This window comes from Sciurus vulgaris (genome assembly GCF_902686455.1).
Source record: "Sciurus vulgaris genome assembly, chromosome: 6".
NCBI lineage: Eukaryota > Metazoa > Chordata > Mammalia > Rodentia > Sciuridae > Sciurus > Sciurus vulgaris.
In genome coordinates, this window is record NC_136466.1 from 57559698 (window position 1) to 57576850 (window position 17153).

The 17153-nt window shown below is 40.3% G+C and overlaps 1 protein-coding gene across 3 annotated transcripts in view; it reads left to right on the forward strand.

Annotated features, from left to right (window-relative positions):
• The window catches only part of MEGF10 (multiple EGF like domains 10), a 168846-nt gene that overhangs the window by 136719 nt on the left and 14974 nt on the right, over positions 1 to 17153 (forward strand). For all 3 annotated transcript variants that reach the window (XM_079144349.1, XM_079144348.1, XM_079144350.1), the window contains 6 exons: positions 5850 to 5996; positions 7207 to 7341; positions 7862 to 7990; positions 11098 to 11226; positions 14001 to 14129; positions 16229 to 16357. In XM_079144349.1, coding sequence (XP_079000475.1) covers positions 5850 to 5996; positions 7207 to 7341; positions 7862 to 7990; positions 11098 to 11226; positions 14001 to 14129; positions 16229 to 16357 — 798 coding nt within the window. The remainder of the gene's footprint in view (positions 1 to 5849; positions 5997 to 7206; positions 7342 to 7861; positions 7991 to 11097; positions 11227 to 14000; positions 14130 to 16228; positions 16358 to 17153) is intronic.

Here is a 17153-nt window from a genome sequence, read left to right on the forward strand (position 1 = left end):
GGCACACACCCATCAGCCACAGTGGAAATGACTCACTCTTTGAACCTTCAGTGGTGAAGAGTATGTCTGCAGGTATCTGTCTGTCTGTCTGTGTGATTTTTGGGGAGCGAGTCATACAAAAGCAGAAGTTTGAGTCCTTGAAGTGAGGATGGAAGGAGATGCTCATCTTCTGCCCCCCACTACTGCAAAGAAAAGAGACTGCTGAAAAAATCCAAAGCTCTCTGCTTGCTCCATTTGCTAGCTGTCCATTCTGTCTGGGCCATTTTATCTGGGCCCAGACGTAGACAGGCAGTGCTCTCTTGTACCCACTATTCCCTCAGCCCAGACCAGCCCTTTGGTCTTGTATCTACATATGCAGATATCTCTAACTTGTATGATCAGGATTTTTTCTCAGCTTGGTTACTTATATGAAGAGATTCTCTTTTTAGTGGATCTTCAAAATCCTTAGTATCCAAATAGGAAGATTAAGCAACCATCTGCCAATCGTCTTCAAGTTCTCTGCCACCATACTGCTTTGGGGGCTGGGAATGGAAGGTAGATGTTGTCAACCCCTATCCTGCAGAAGCTCATCTTCTCCCAGAGTGGACACTAGGGACAGAGGTGGAGACAGAGTGAATCACTTCTCATGCCACCCTGTACTAATGCTGCCACTTTGTCGGTTGGAGGATTATGAAAGGCAGAAAAAATATTATGTCTAAATGCTATATATAGTTCTTCCCTCCTACAATCATCAAGCTCAATTATTATTAACAAATCTCTCCTTTTACTTTAATATACCTATAAAAGTTTGTTGACCAGGATCAAGACATTGAATTGAAATCATTTCCTTTATTCACTAACACCCCAAATATTTCAACACTGGCCTAGGGAATATAAACAATTAAGCCAGACAAGGACTGGGGGGTTATATCTCTGAGAGGGGAAATAATGACAATCCAGATGATCTATTTATTGCATTCATACCATAAGCAATGCCTGCTGAATGCTGGTTTCACATTGAGGCCTCCAGCGAAATGCATCAGGCATTAAATGCAGGAGCATTTCTTTAGAGTTGCTTAGCTGAAGTTTATCATGATCACTCAGCCATCGCCTAGCAACTCATGAGGGCTATCAAAGAGCTCTTTGTCCTCAGTCCTGGCAAAAACAGTCCCTCACAGATCTCCTTATCAGCATTGGAACATTTATCAGAAAAAAAAAAAAACAAAAAACAAAACAAAAAAAAACCTTCCATTGAACCAGAGATCTCTGTAAATTTAAAGCTACCCCCTTCCCATTTCACACCCCCTTTCCAAATATTTTGGGAAGCTATTTCCTGAGGTAATTAGTGTTAATGCTTTTAATCTGTTATTTCAAAACTATTTCAAGGAAATTTCTTTAAGGTGTCTCACAATTCTTCTATTGCTCTATAATCTGGGTCAACATTAAAAGCCCACAGACCTGAGCTCTTAGAAGTTTATCTTCTCAAAAACAAGGAGGTCAGCCATTTCTACCCTGTATAGCTGGAAAGGGCCCCACTTAGGTACTTATCCTAAAAGATGTTGGGCTTCCTGATTTGAATAAAAACTTCTTCAGGGAAGTGAAGAATGCTGTGGTTACTACCTCCTATTGAAAAGTAGTCCTGAGTATCATGTAGAGAAGAGGATCTGGGCTTACTGATGGATTCAAATATTTATGTAACGCAATACACATGCAGGCACCACCTCTCTTATGGAGCAACCAGAATTAATAAATCACTTTGGGTGGGGAAAGGAACGTGAGGGTTCTTCATCTGTAGTTTTTCCTTATCTCTCCAGAGGTCATCTTTCCCTGCACCCCAACCTGCCATTGCTTTGCTTCAGTGACTTGTCATTTTTATCATTTTTCTCCTGGGTAACCCCAAAAGGTCACCTGGCTTATTTTCATTCTTCTATATCACCTCTTCACACTATCTTCTGCCCTCCTATAAAACACACATGTAGTTATACTCTATCCTCTTAAAAATTGTTCTTTTGGTCCCCGTTAACACCAGGAGCTGACTCTCATTCCACAGCATGGTGTTTTTAGCTCCCCTCAATATGGCTGCTGCCTGGCTGCCTGCCCCCATCACCTGTTCTTCCCAGCCCCTGAGTTTCAGTAGTAATATGCAATTCCTGAGGGATGGACACATCCTTCTTTGGACCTCTAAGCCTTGTACCCACTATTCCCTCAGCCCAGAGCTCTCTTTCCACTTTCACAAGCCACTTCCTCCCCTGGTCATGGTCCCCAGACAGAGCTAGGTGTGTCTGATCTGTGGCCATTATTGCCCTGGAGTTATCGTTCCTAAAGAACATCTCACTGTCAAGCCAGCATCTGGTTGAACTTCTTGAATATTTAACTTAAATCTATCCTCCATCTTCGATAATCAAGGAAATAAAAAGATGTGTTATAAGACTCTAGCAAAATTGACCAAAAAATAAGATGAGACCAACAGAAATAATTAAGGAATAACAGACACATACACACACACAACCAACATTTTATGGTTAAAACAGACTTGCAACTCTTTATCCTGGAGTTCATGTCACTGCAGGATTATCCTGACATGGAGGTCAATCAGCAGCCTTATACCTAGGTGTGATGTAGAACAGCACTTACCTACTACTCCCACCATGAGCCTCATGGCAGGAAATTCCACAATTAGATATTTATTCCTTAGGCTCCTAAAATGTGTGCTCTCTTAAAATACTAATATTCTTCAGAGCAGGTATACCTCAGCCATTATAGATTTATCTTTCCTTCCCTGACCATAGGATGGAAGGTAAGGTGGCAGAAGGCAGGGAGGGGCCGAGGGGAAGGAGTAGCAGTGGGAGAAAGGATGCAGGAGGAAGACGGCTTTCCATCTTCTGCTGGACTTGACCCCTGGTGAAACACACTTGATAATTTGTTTTCAATGAGATTAAGCACTAATATCTGAAAAATGATAACTCATTTTTACTGATACTAGATTAAAAGGGCTTGAATTTTTAAGAAGTGTTTGCTAATAAAATGTTTATAATTTACATCCAAAGGAAAGATTTCTTTGCAGTCCAAAAATAAAAGTTATTTAAAAGTCAGCTTGGCTCTCCTGAAATCTGCTGATATGATTGGAGGCTGAAGGTTGATAGATGAACCCTAGTATTGAGTCTCTGGAAAGGAAATGAGGTGAATCATGTTGAGACCAGCTTACCTTTGCAATAGGTCTCCTTGCTTTGTGGCTTATATGAAAATTACCTTGATAAAGTTGATTATGACTGATGAATGTGCTAAGCAGCGGGATAGACCTCTTAAGGGAAAAGGAATCAGATATGAAATAAAGCATCACTTTATTCAGATTGCCAATCTGGCCTGTTGTCATTTTTCTTAACATGCTGATTGAGAATATGCTGAGCTTATATGAATCATGATACCTTTTATGTAAAAGAGCAGCATAGCCTTTTGACCAGCCATGTAATCCATCCCATAAGAACTAAATTGAAGTGTGATGTGAAGAAGTGATTTGGCAAGTAGTGGATAACCAAATGACTAAATCTCAATCCCTCAAACTCTACTCCACACAAAATACATCAAAAATCAGGACTAATTTTTAAGATTATTATCAGATTAACCAGATAATCACTTAACTTGTAATTCTTCAGACTTTTTTAAAAAACTGTTTTATTTGTTCTTTTTAGATATGCATGATAGGATGTATTTGGACATATCATACATACATGGAGTATAACTTCCCATTTTTGTGACTACGTGATGTGGAGTTACACTGGTTGTATATTCGTATAAGAACATAGGAAAGTAATGTACGGTTCAGTCTACTGTCTTTTCCTATTCCCATTCCCCCCAGCCCTGGCTTATTGTGAGTTAGCATCTGCATATCAGATAAAACATTTGGACTTCTATTTTTTGAGATTGGCTTATTTCACTTAGCACGACAGTCTCCAGTACCATCCATTTACTGACAAATGCTGTAATTTCATCTTTCTTTATGCATTGGTAATATTCCATTGTGTATATACCACATTTTCTTGTTGAAGGGCACCTCGGTTGGTTCTGTAGTTTGGCTATTGTGAAATGAGCTGTTCTAAACATTGATGTGGCTGTGTCACTATCCTTCTTCAAATTTTTATTAAGATTTTCCCTAGTGGTTACAGACTAAAATGCCCATGGCTGTCTGCATCTCTGTGATGCAGTTGTCCCCATCTTACCTGCTGTTAAACAGGAGCCCTGGTTACAGTCAGAGCTTAGGATCTGAATTCCTGGAATTAAAAGTGAAGCCCCAAACAGGTTGAGCCTGTTGGTACTTTCTTTACATCCACAAAACAAAGTTTAAGTCTGTAGCTTCCTTTGATGTGAACTATCACTCAGTATGTCTGATGCTTCTGCTAGTATGGGCTAAGAGCCCAGTGCTGGTCTATCACATTTGGAGAGGGTAGAGTTTGCAATTCCCTCACAGCTTTCTAAAAGAGACTTGAAAGATAATGCATTTGTGAACATGAGGGGGAAAAAAACCCACAGTGGGCCCAGAGCCCATATTTTATTTTATGGGGAACATTTAAATCCCAATCAGCTTTATAAAGGGACCTGGTCTCCTTTCTTCAGCCAGCAATCCAAGCTGAAATAAAAGTCTATTGTTGATTCAAGTTAGACACAACGAGGTCTGTGCGCTTTCATGCCTACTTAACAGCCTTTACCACGTGGGAGACTTTCAGAAGGAGCAAAGCAGGAACAGTAAAAAGTGGAAAATTATTATGCAGAAGAAATGGCTGTGTACCAACTAGTAGCACCCATGTTGGAGTGTTGGAGGGCTTCGTGTTAAAGTGCAGGTCACAATGACTTTTCTCCTTATTGCTTTCGAAGCAAAAACCGGAATGCAAAACATGGCCTGCTCAGCATCCTTGGAGCCGGTGGTTGTTCATGTTCTGGAATCCTGGAGGGTGTGTGTGCTTGTTCTTACGTGTTTCCGTTTGGTCTGAGGCCAGCAGTTGCCAGTTCACCACTAATTGTAACTCATTGCCTTTGAATGTGAAGGGAATTTCTTTGAGTTGTGAAGAATTCTGACTTGAAAAAAAAAAAAAAAAAAGAGGTCCCAATTTTAATTCAAATGCAATCTTCTGAGAAACTTCCACGTACTTCAAATAAAACCGGTTTTATTCTCCTTTTGCAGTGTTGGTTTTCCTTGATATTTCCTTTGGACATCTGTTTAATCATTCATGACTGATTCTAAAGTTTTTCTATTTCCAAAATAAGAGTTAAACACCTGCAACCATTTCATGATTATCAATAGCTTAGGCAATAGCTATAAATAATTATTGTGAAAATGTGATACTTTGCCTCTGTCTGTCCAATGTGAGATTAGACTTTTAAAGTGGAATTTGGTGACAAGTGTTAGTGTATTTTTTGGTTCTGCACAGTGTATCAGCAAAATATTTTAAGACTGAGTTTACTCCACGATAGTGTTTTCTTGATGTTGAACAATTTAGCTACTGTGTGCTGTGCCTTATCATTGTACACTTTGTTCATTCCTCTGTGAAAACAAAGAATGGGGGAAAGAAGGAAATCAATAGTATTTTTGATAAATTTTACCTTCAATAGAGCCCTGGGCTTCCCTGTTTCTCCTTCCTATTAAAGAAGAAAAAATCAATATAGCAAAGGTGTTTTATTCCTTCCTCGTGACTGCAGAGAAGTTCTGAGTGTTATTTTAACTTTGGGATGATTCTGTGTTTCACTGTTGATAAGATGATAATCTGTTGCCCAGGATACTCGGTTTTAACTGTGTGCTTAGCCCTCCTCTTCAACTAGCATCTGCAGAAGCCCCTACAGGGCTTCCCTCTCAGCCCTGCCTGGGTGTGTTGTTTCAGGTGTACACTGTGACAGCGTGTGTGCTGAAGGACGCTGGGGTCCCAATTGCTCCCTGCCTTGCTACTGTAAAAATGGGGCTTCATGCTCCCCGGATGATGGCATCTGTGAATGTGCGCCAGGATTCCGAGGTACCACTTGTCAGCGAAGTAAGTGTCTCGTTAGGCCGTAATTTCCATCTGCCCTTCCCTCGGCACTAGATACAAAATAATGATCTCTCTTCCTCCCCTCAGTGTTTAGTGATGTTCTGTTGCAGTCAAGGGCAGAGGAGGGTGTAACAGTCCCCTGTCCTTTGCAGAAGTGTCCCCAATAAAACTTCCCCCACAACTTTATTCTTTTCACCCTTCAGGACTAACCTAACAGATGGGACTTTAACCATTTCTTCCCAGTCTCAATTTCATTGCCACATTGGCACCAGAAACCGGATATGATCCTTGATTTTTTTCCTTAGAGCTTGCAAATGGTGTTCCAGAAATCCACTGACCTGTAAATATTTTATTCAGCAATTTGGCATTGGCCTTATCTCAATTACCAGAAGTCAACATCAGCCAAACCTTGAGGCAAATCATACATCTGCTAGTAATCTTAACGTCAGTGCTATGGGGAAAAGAGAATTGCAAAGTTAAAAATCAGGACTGTTGACTTTAGTTAATGGAGTTTTTGAGTTAGGAAATGATCTATAACATTTTACTACATTTACTAATTTTTGAGTTAGGAATTAATCTATATTTACTACATTTTTAGTAAATGTTATCAGGAAAGAATCTATGACTAATTAGAAGTTACACTGTTCTAACTTTTAAGTTGCTTCTTTTGTTCCCATTAAGAGCTCCATGTAGTCATCCTCTGTCCCAATCTGAATAATCTCAGGAATCACCCAAGCCTGTAGCATTTTGCTTCCTTGATTTCCAATGTGATCATGGACTTGAACCATTCTGAGAAGGAAAGATCTAAATTTGACTGTAGATCTATTTATTGACAATGCTGATTCCTAAAAAATAAAAGAATCAGCAACTTATTTAGGACTTACTAGTATTTTTTCATTTCTTTATTTGTTCAACACACAAAAATTATTTGCATCCTTGCTCCATGACCAGCCTCAAGTTAATGATAGAAAATAAATAGAAAAATAAAGAGAACTAAGACATTCCCTTGCCCTGGATCAATTCAGTTTAGTGGCTTCTTTTCCTTACTAAAAAGCGCCATTGTTATTGTCCTTGTTCTTATTTTATACTTGGAAAATTCTCAGTATCATTGTTTTATTAAAGTTTTTAAACGTCAAAATCTTTAACTAGATCCTGATGTGGAATATGAGATAAATGCATCTCAGAAATGTAACTATTCCCATTGTGTTTTCAGTTTGCTCCCCTGGTTTTTATGGGCATCGCTGCAGCCAGACATGTCCCCAGTGTGTCCATAGTAGTGGGCCATGCCACCACATCACAGGCCTGTGTGACTGCCTGCCTGGCTTCACGGGTGCCCTCTGCAATGAAGGTGAGGCATGTGTGTTTTGGAAAGAGGTGTGTGGACATGAGCAAGCCCCATGCTCTGTTCTCAGACTTCCCAAAGGATGCAGTTGCAGCTGCCAGTCATTGAAGTCTTCCAGTATGCTGTCTGCAGCTTCTGAAATGCCTTGGAGCTTTGGAAACATGGCCTGCCATACCAGCCAAATATCTTTATTCTCTGAACTGTGCTCCTCTTCAGTTTTAATTGGAAACATCCTCCCATGAAAAATCAATATGAGGAAGGATGTTGATTCCCTGAACAAGAAGCCATGAAGTCAGATTTCTAGAAATGAGATGAGGTCTCCTGGTTTGTGATGCCTTAATGAGGGTCTTTGGCTTAATGTGTTTGTAAAAATGAGCCCATTCAAGATGAGGGATGCTGGGCAGCAGAGACAGCTACTAAATGGGCAGCTGGGTTCGTGACCTTTGAAGCCGTATTTTGTCCTAAGGGCTTTGGGTTCTGTGAGATGGGTTGTGATGTGAGTTATTAACATATGACTTTTTCACAGTGTGTCCCAGTGGCAGATTTGGGAAGAATTGTGCAGGGATTTGTACTTGCACCAACAACGGTACCTGTAATCCCATTGACAGGTCCTGTCAGTGCTACCCGGGTTGGATCGGCAGTGATTGCTCTCAACGTAAGTCTTGTTGGAGAACAACTGATTACCCATTGTTTGTTTTCAGGTGCCTTACGGTTTACGTATGAGTGTGTATAGAATCAAAAAAGAATATGTGACCAGTTATAAAATGCATTCTAATTTTTGAATTCCTTTCTTCCCATTAAGAACCCTCTGCAGCCATCCTTTATCTAAATCCAAATGATGTCTTGGGAAAAACCTCAATGTGTAATAATTTACCTATTTGCTTTTCAATGACTCACCATCCATTGATTTTTTTTTTTTAAAGTGTGTTCGTATGGAGAGTTTTGTACAGACACATGAAGAAGAAGAAATGAGGTGAATCTTAGAAAACTGCTGAGTTCTGCAGCATACTACCCACCTCATTACAGCTCATATGCTCAACTCCACCTATGCTTCCCCTAGCCCCCCTCCCACCATGTACCTCTGTATTTCAGACAGAGGTTGTGTGACCCTATGAGGAACTGTGTAGATGACTTTTAGATCACTAATATCATGAAAATGGGCCGTTGACCATAAATCAATGGTTAATGCTTTGAAAGCGTCAGGGCAACTTTCAGTTCTCAACTTTTGATGAAGGGTAGCATATGTGCCCGTGTACTCTGGTTCCATCCACTATAAATTTCATAGCACATACTCAATCTATGTTGAACCCACTCATCATGCATATAAAGTAAATCAAACAATGACTGGGTACTGATTTTACATGGTGATTTATTGGTCACTTAATTCAGATTCCAGTTATAATTTGAAAATATTAATTGATGAGCCATATATTTTGCCTGAAGATTTTTTTCTTAATGTTGTTTTTGATTCCCTGAGTAGGACAGGCTGTACCCTGTATCTAAGGAACAAGGAGGCAGAGTTCATTGTAGTTCTTGGTGAAGTGTTATTAGATATAACTCCTTGGTGTGTGCTTTACTCTGTTTTGGGGGCATCACTTCAGCAGTAACAGCAGGCTATTCAAATCTACATTTTAAATCTACAGTCAGTCGCAGGAATTCTATTCAGAATGACATAGAGACAGATAGAGGAATAGATATTGAAACTGAATGACACAGTTAAGGAGAAAAACAAGCCCCAATAACATTGCCATTACATGATGGCTATACTTTGCTCCATTTAAAGTACTCTTTATTTTGGAAGTTGGTCACTTCCTCATTTGGAGGAGGAATGTGCTGGAGGGAACAAAAATGGGAACACCACTATGAATGGAGACAATAGTGTCGCCTGTTCCCATAATCACTCTAGAGGATGCTGATTTATTTGGCAAAAGCCTTTGCTTCTCATGGGGATCATTGACTTCATTGATTCCCTTATGGACTCTGTGGAACCACCTAATATTTCTTCTTGGCTGATTGTCAGCCTGTCTCGAAAGAGAAAAGTCCACACAGTGAAAATGGAAACTTTGAAAAATTAAAGGGGTGCATTTAAAAGGGCAAGTGTCCTTGTAAAATGATTTTTTTCAAACCCCATCTCTCCATTTACTCTTTAAAATATAAAAATTCAATGCTTCCTATTCCCATTCTCTGATCATAACCATTATAGGAAGTAAAACCTAATACAAGTAGTTTACCTTAGAAAAACATCTATTATGAACATTAAAGGGTTTACAAAAATGTATTAGATGACTAAGGAATCAGTTGTTTCAGATAAAGCATGCTGCATCCAACATCAGATGAACTGGAGGCTTAATCATTTCCACCCTGAATTTTGCTGTGGCCTTAGAAGAAAGGAACTAGACTAACCAAACAAATAGTGGATATTATTATTAATCTGTGTGACCTTCGACAAGTCACTACTAACTTTTATTAGACCTTGGCCTAATCGTCTTTAAAATGAGGGTATTGTCCTAAAAAATCTTCCCTAGTATTCCCTCTAGATCTTGAGCATTAGCTATTATTTTTTTTCCCTTACTCTTGAACACAAATGATTTACACAATTATGGAGGGTTTTTTCATTTTTAAAAATTACTTCAGATTTATTTATTGTTTTTATTGGTCCATATTCCCTATGGCGTAACCTCATGTAAATCACATGTAGTCCTTGTAAAGAATTATGTTCCTGAAGCATTTGTATGAATAAAAATTTGGGAGAGTAAATCAAATTATTTTACCTCATGATCTTATATTATCTGACTTACTGATTACTGTTCCATTGTCAGTGACCCCTAATGATTCAGAGTTATTATTTTCTGCTTCTTCCAAATAAGAGTTTAATTGGTACCTTTGCCAGTGAAACAAGCCTATAGCCCAACGCTGGAGTACATTGACACGGGCAGAACTTAGATGTCAGAGACAGGTGTTGCATGACCCGGGGTCTCCAAGTCAAATATTCCCCATCTGATTTCTGCTGGAATGGCCACTCCTCAGAGAGGCTTCCATTAGAGAAGTAGCTCCCATCATTGTTTTCCTCCTTATCATTTTATTTTCTTCATAGCGCTTTATCATCATTGTTTTTTCAGTTGGTTGGCTGATGGGCTGGTTGGCCTACCTCCCCTACAAAAATATAAGCATCCAGAGGGTGGTTTGCCTTGGACTTGGTCTTGTGCTCTGCTATCTCCCTGTGTCCAGAACAGTGTTGGGTACATAATAGATATGGAATGGGGGTTTGTTTAATAAGTAAATCTGTAAATTTGAGATGATTCTTGCCATCACCTCACTCTACAGTTTTTAAAAGAATGTGTATGTCAGTAATGATGGTCATTGCTGTGGTCAGCATTGCCTTGGGAGTTTTAGTGCAGAATTTGGGCTTTCTGCACTAAATTTGGAAGTGTTTTTTTGTCGGGGAGCAGCATTGGAGAATGAACCCAGGGTGCTTTACCTCTGAGCCACATCCCCAGCTCTTTTTATTTTTTATTTTGAGGCAGTTTCTTACTAAGTTGCTAAGACTGACCTTGAACTTTTGATCCCCCTACCTCAGCCTCCCAAGTTACTGGGATTACAGGCGTGAGCCACCATGTGCAGCTAAATTGTGACTTTAACATGTTTCTTAGTCTTCCTGTATTCTGCTTTCACATGCAAGGAACTGTCAGTGGGGAATGGAATTCCATCGCTTGGTGCTGGTCTCAACTCTAACATGGCTCTCCATGCTTGTTATGGTTTTAGCGTGTCCACCTGCCCACTGGGGCCCAAACTGCATCCACACTTGCAACTGCCACAACGGAGCCTTCTGCAGTGCCTACGATGGGGAATGTAAATGCACTCCTGGCTGGACGGGGCTCTACTGCACTCAGAGTAAGCAATGAGCCTTCTGAGGCTCACTAAGGGGAGCCATATCCAAGAGGAAACAGCCTCACCTTTTGTACCATCTGAATTCACCAAAAATCCCTTCAAGGAATACTTCATTTACCCAATGACTGCTAAACATCTGAATTTCTCTAAGTGGTTAAGAGTTACTGCTTTCTAAGTACTTTGTCTTTAGGTTATATCAGGACATCAAGGTGGAATAATGCTATGTGTAATGGTACATAATTTCTCTATTCTCCTTCGGTCAGACCCTATTTATATCATTCAAATTCCCTATCATTTATTCTAATAGCACTTGCATTGGGATAAATGATAAGAGATTGAAAAGGTAGGGAAGGCAAGAAGCCTCACTGCCTAACTTACTTTGTACTGTTGGAGAAGTGGGAGTTTAGTGGTTCTCAAACTTTAGTAAAATTCACAATTGCTCAGAGGAGTGGACAAACAGCATGCTGGTCTAGCCCCCAGAGTGAATGATTCAGAAGGTCTGGGCTGGGACCTGAGAATTTGCATGTCTGCCAACTGGAGTGCCACTATAGGACCATGCTTTGAGGACACTGCTCTCATTTTTTTGCACATTTTGTATCCCATACTGTCCTAGCCATTTTTTTCTTCCATGAGACTTTTAGCATCTCTTTTAGTGAGCTTTGTGTTGCTGTGACCAAAATACCTGACAAGAACACCTTAGAAGGGGAAAAGTTCATTTTGGCTCACAGTTTCAGAGGTTCAATCTATGGCTGGCCAACTCCATAGCTCTGGGCCCAAGGTGAGGCAGAATATCATGGCTGAAGGGCATGGTAGAGGAAAGCAACTCAGGACATGGCTACCACGAAACAGAAAGAGCTCCACTCATCAGGGACAAAATATACACCCCAAAGATACACTTCTAATGACCTATGTCTTCCAACCATACCCTACCTGCCTATAGTTACTACCCAATTAATCAACATCAATGGATTAATTCACTGATTAGTCACTACACTCATAATCTAATTATTTTGCCTCTGAATTTCATTGTCTTACACATGAACTTTTGGAGGACACCACATATCCAAACCGTAACAGCTATGGTTGTACTATACTGTGCAAAGTGTTCCACAGCTGAGAATCATTGGGAAAAATTTTTTTTTGCCCTATTGTTTTTAATGGAGTGAAGGAGACAAGACAGGAATATTAGTTCTTTATATTTATAGTTTTATAATTATTATTAATAGCATATGATTTAAAATTCCAACAATGAACTGAGCAGGAAAGATGGGTCAGAAATTTGGTAATTTCATTTAATACTAATTAGTGAACATAATTAGACAATAGTCTGAACAAGACTTTTCAAATTTTCTAGAAGAAATGGTAGCCATTGAACCAAGATTTGAAAGGGAGAAATGGCAAGGAAAGAGGTTGACCCAAACATATTTTCCAGAGATTGTACATCTGTATTTTTGACCTCCTGAAAGTACTTATAAGCTATTATTTGTAATTCTAAAATTTGGAGCTTCAAACAGAGTACCTTTTGAAGTGGACATAGCATGATATATTGGGAGCCCTGTGGGGTCTAGAGACAGACCTCCCTATGTTTGTATCATGGTCCTTCCCTTTTGCCATTTGCTACCTACATGACAATGTACTTGGGACTTTGTTCCTATGGTAAAATGGGAACATTGTCCCTACATTTCTGGGCTGCCATAAACATTAAATAAGAGAATGTGTGAAAAGAATCTGGTGCATAGTAGGTGCTAGTAAACATACAGCCCTGGGGAAAGTCTGTGTGCTGCCTCTATTCTTAAAAGTCAGGCTTTCATTAAGTCTCACCATAAGAAAACAGGACAATAAATGCAGATGTAACGTTTGGGAAACAGCCACTGGATCAGCCTGTATTGAAGCTTTTTGTGTGTCAGAGAGCCCCCAAACAGGGCAGCTGCTGACCTATGTGAACCAATAGAGCGTGTGTGTGTCTTCAGCTCAAGGGTCCTGGTGTTCTAAGCCTTGGAAATTGTGGAGCAATGTGAAGACTTACTGCATTTTTCAAAGTACCTATGAAGCACAGTTGTTTTTACAGTTAAGCAATCAGCTACACATCTTTGGTGAAGATGATAACATTGTCTAAGTTAATTATAGATACAGTGGACAAGACTAGTAGCAGAATTGGAGGCTTTCTGTACCACAAGAAAAAAGCATGGAGATAATTTTAATATAATTTAAATAATCATAGTATTAGTTATTAATTGTATATGATTAATACAATCAGTCCATGGGATTCGAGTCCAGGATTCCAGTAGTTGAGTGAAGAATGAAAAGAAATGCCCTGGGGCTGGGGAGATAGCTCAGTTGGTAGAGTGCTCGCCTCACAAGCACAAGGCCCTGGGTTCAATCCCCAGCACTGCAAAAAAAAAAAAAAACGTAATGACCTATAATTCACATAAGTCACATAGCTAGTATGTAGAATATGTCACAACTCCAATGCACAGGCTTTGAGGGGTGCTATTAGAAGACACAAGTCTTGCATTCAGGGGTACTAGTGATGGTCACACTGACGGGTATGGAACTCTTTTGCCTCTTGTTTGTGAATTACAACCTCACAAGACCCCTTCACAAGACCCCTTCTTAAGAACTTCTAAGAAGCCCCCTGACAAGCTGACATGTGCAATACTGTCTTTATTCTCGAATGGTTCAGTGGCCTTGAAGTTTAAACTCAAATATGTTGGAGGCAGGATCTGTGTTTCTTCTCAGTAGCCTTCTGATCCCAGCTGTCCTCCCTCCTTGCACAGGATGTCCTCTGGGGTTTTATGGCAAGGACTGTGCACTGATATGCCAGTGTCAAAATGGAGCCGATTGCGACCACATCTCCGGACAGTGCACCTGCCGCACGGGATTCATGGGAAGGCACTGTGAGCAGAGTGAGTATGAGAGTGTGATGTCACTAGACAGGAATTGTTACTCCTGGAATCAATTTTCCTACATGCTTGGAAATATTAAAGTGCAGAATTATTCCAATTTTTATGTGGTTTGAGCTAATAGCTGGTTACTTACCAGCACAGGTGACTTCCCCGCCCTGCGATCCTTGCTGCTATCTTTCCCTGCAAATGCTTCTTCTGAGCAAATTACTCAGCACTCTGGGTGGAGGAGGTGTGACCACAAGAATGAGGACAGAATTCAAATTTTCCATTCTATTCTTTCTGGCTCTCGGCCTCTCTTCTGCTCCCTTTTATTTTTGGAATGTGGCTGCTCAGAGGCAGTCAGGCTTGCTTCATGGCAGAGGCAAGGGCAGGCTTTCATTGGAAGTCAGGGCATTAGATGGCGAGGGGGGCTGAGGGCTCAGCACCAGCCCCAGTAGCTGGTGCAGGAACAAGGCAGTGCAAATGTTGCACCCTTTTGACTGCTTTTTCTGGATGGTTCTTTTATACGGTTTCCACTAACAACTTCTCATCTTAGTCTTAACCTTCAAGACAACATTTGCCTTAATTGTTTTTTTTTTTTTTTTTTTTTAAATCTCACTTAGGGAGAATATATTCTGTTGGAATTCCTTATCCTTGTTTTTCCATTTCTACCCCCCCCAGCTATGCATATGCTCACAGGGTTGGTCTTGAACTGAGTATTTCAAATGAGCTTATCATTCCTTTCCTCTGTAACTTTCATTTGGTATTCAAAATGAATAAATAAGGACCGAGAGCTAGATGGGGCACACTCATTTATGGTACAAGCCCTAGGAGGTAGGAAGAGGTGCAGGAGAATTCCTACTCACTCTTGGTGTACTTGGTTGAAAGGAAGACATGGTTATAGGGGCAGTGGGACCTGGAGAGATGGATCAGCGGAGCAGGACTTTCCCCTCCACTCCCCCAGCATCTCACATCCCATGGGCAGTCTCGTGGTCTCAGTCGCATGTGCTTAACCCCAGCCATCTTTGCATACCCTCCCTCAAGCAAATGCCACAGGAGTGACATAAGGGTTCAGCTCAAGACAGTGAGAGTCCCATTTTAGTTTTGCATTGCTGTTTCATTTAATCATAAAGCAGATACTGAGTCACAGTGGCATGTACACCCCTCTTTGCATATATAAATATTGTGTGTATATGCATAAATTTCTAAACATAGTCATAGAAACCAGAATGGGCTCTAAACTGACCATTACTTGAATGCCAGATGACTGATTAGGATCTAATTAATAAAAGGCTCTTAAGTGCTTCCATGATGACTCTGAACATCAATTTAAAATGTGTGTATTTTTGAAGATGTGCTCCAGTGTTCTTTTGTAAATACAATCCCTGTGTTTGTCAGAGACCTCTGCTAATAATAACACATTGCCCCCTGCTGCTCACTTTATGAAAAACACCAGTATTTTGTCATGAAGATTTTTAGGTTTAACATTATCTATGCTATTCTTTGAAATGTATTGTCCAATTCTTATTATACCACATGTGCATAAGTATCTACCATTTTAGTCTGACTGCAACCCGCAGAGCCAAAGTCTGAACCAACCACTCTATGACAAATGAAGTTCTCACCTAGAAAATTAACACCCCCCTCCCAAACACACACTTCTACTTCCGCTAATCCAAATGAGTATGTGTCTTCAGAAGGATCCCTAAGTCTCCAGTAAAATATGTATGTTCGTAAGGAAGCTTCTCTGGTTGGCACTTCTCAGTCTAGGCCCCTTCCAACCCACAATTTTCCCTGCTAGAATCATCTCAAATTCCTCTTCATGATTTCTTTATCTGTTTCATGGAGTTTCACAGATTCTTTCTGCATGCATCAGCAGAAGTTTCAGGAGCTGTAGTGTTGAGCAGCTCAGTCTCTAGCCCTGTATGGCCTGGGCTGTTAGACTCACTGCAACTCAGGGCCTGCTGTCCAGCTCTGGGACACTCCAGACAGTACAAGTCTGCCTGAACAGGAAGCCCCTGAAAGGGCTTACCTCCTAATATGCATGGGCATTCAGCAAGAAACAGTCTTGCTTCAGATCCCCAAGACTGGGGAGCCACATTGATTTTTATCTTCTTCAGAATGTCCTGCAGGAACATATGGCTATGGCTGTCGCCAGATATGTGACTGTCTGAATAACTCCACCTGCGACCACATCACTGGTACCTGTTACTGCAGCCCAGGATGGAAGGGAGCACGATGTGATCAAGGTAAGGATACTAGTAAATAATAACTGTTATTGCATGACCAACAGGGACATACACTTGTGATCCAGTGTAATTCTCATTACAGCTCTGCATTGCATAACTAGCTATGTATGTAGTTGTCGGGTCGATGCTGTATTGTTGATGTCCTACAGGTAAAGAAACTAAAGCTTAAAGGGGTTGAGTAATTTCCCCAGGGACACATAACTGGTATGTAGAAAATGTCACAGTTTTGATGCCAGGTTGTCTTATTCCATGAACATTCTATTGTTGGGGCTATGATTTTTTTTTCCGCTTTATTGAGGTATAACTAATATATCAAAAGACACATATACGTAAGGCATACAATTTGATAAAATCGACAACATGTGTATACCCATGAAACCATCACCATAATAATGAGAAGTTCCATCACTCAATAAGTTTCTTCGCGCCCCTTCCTGCCACTAGTTCTTGATCCCCAGGCAATCACTAATCTACTTTTTATTACTCCAAATGAGTTGGCATTTTCTAGAATTTTATATAAATGGAATCATACTGTACTCTATGTTTTTTTGTTTTTGTCAGCATAACTCTTTCCAGACTGACCCATGTTGTTTTATTTTTCAGTAATTCCATTCTTTTTGTTGTCAAGTAGTATTTCATTGTGTGGATAGACCATAATTTGGTGACCATTCACCTGTTGATAGACATCTGGATTGTTTCTAGTTTGGGGGCTATTACAGATAAAGTCGCTGTGAACAACAGTATACCGTCTTTGTATGGAACTTCATTTCTCTTGGATGAATAGCTAGGAATAGAA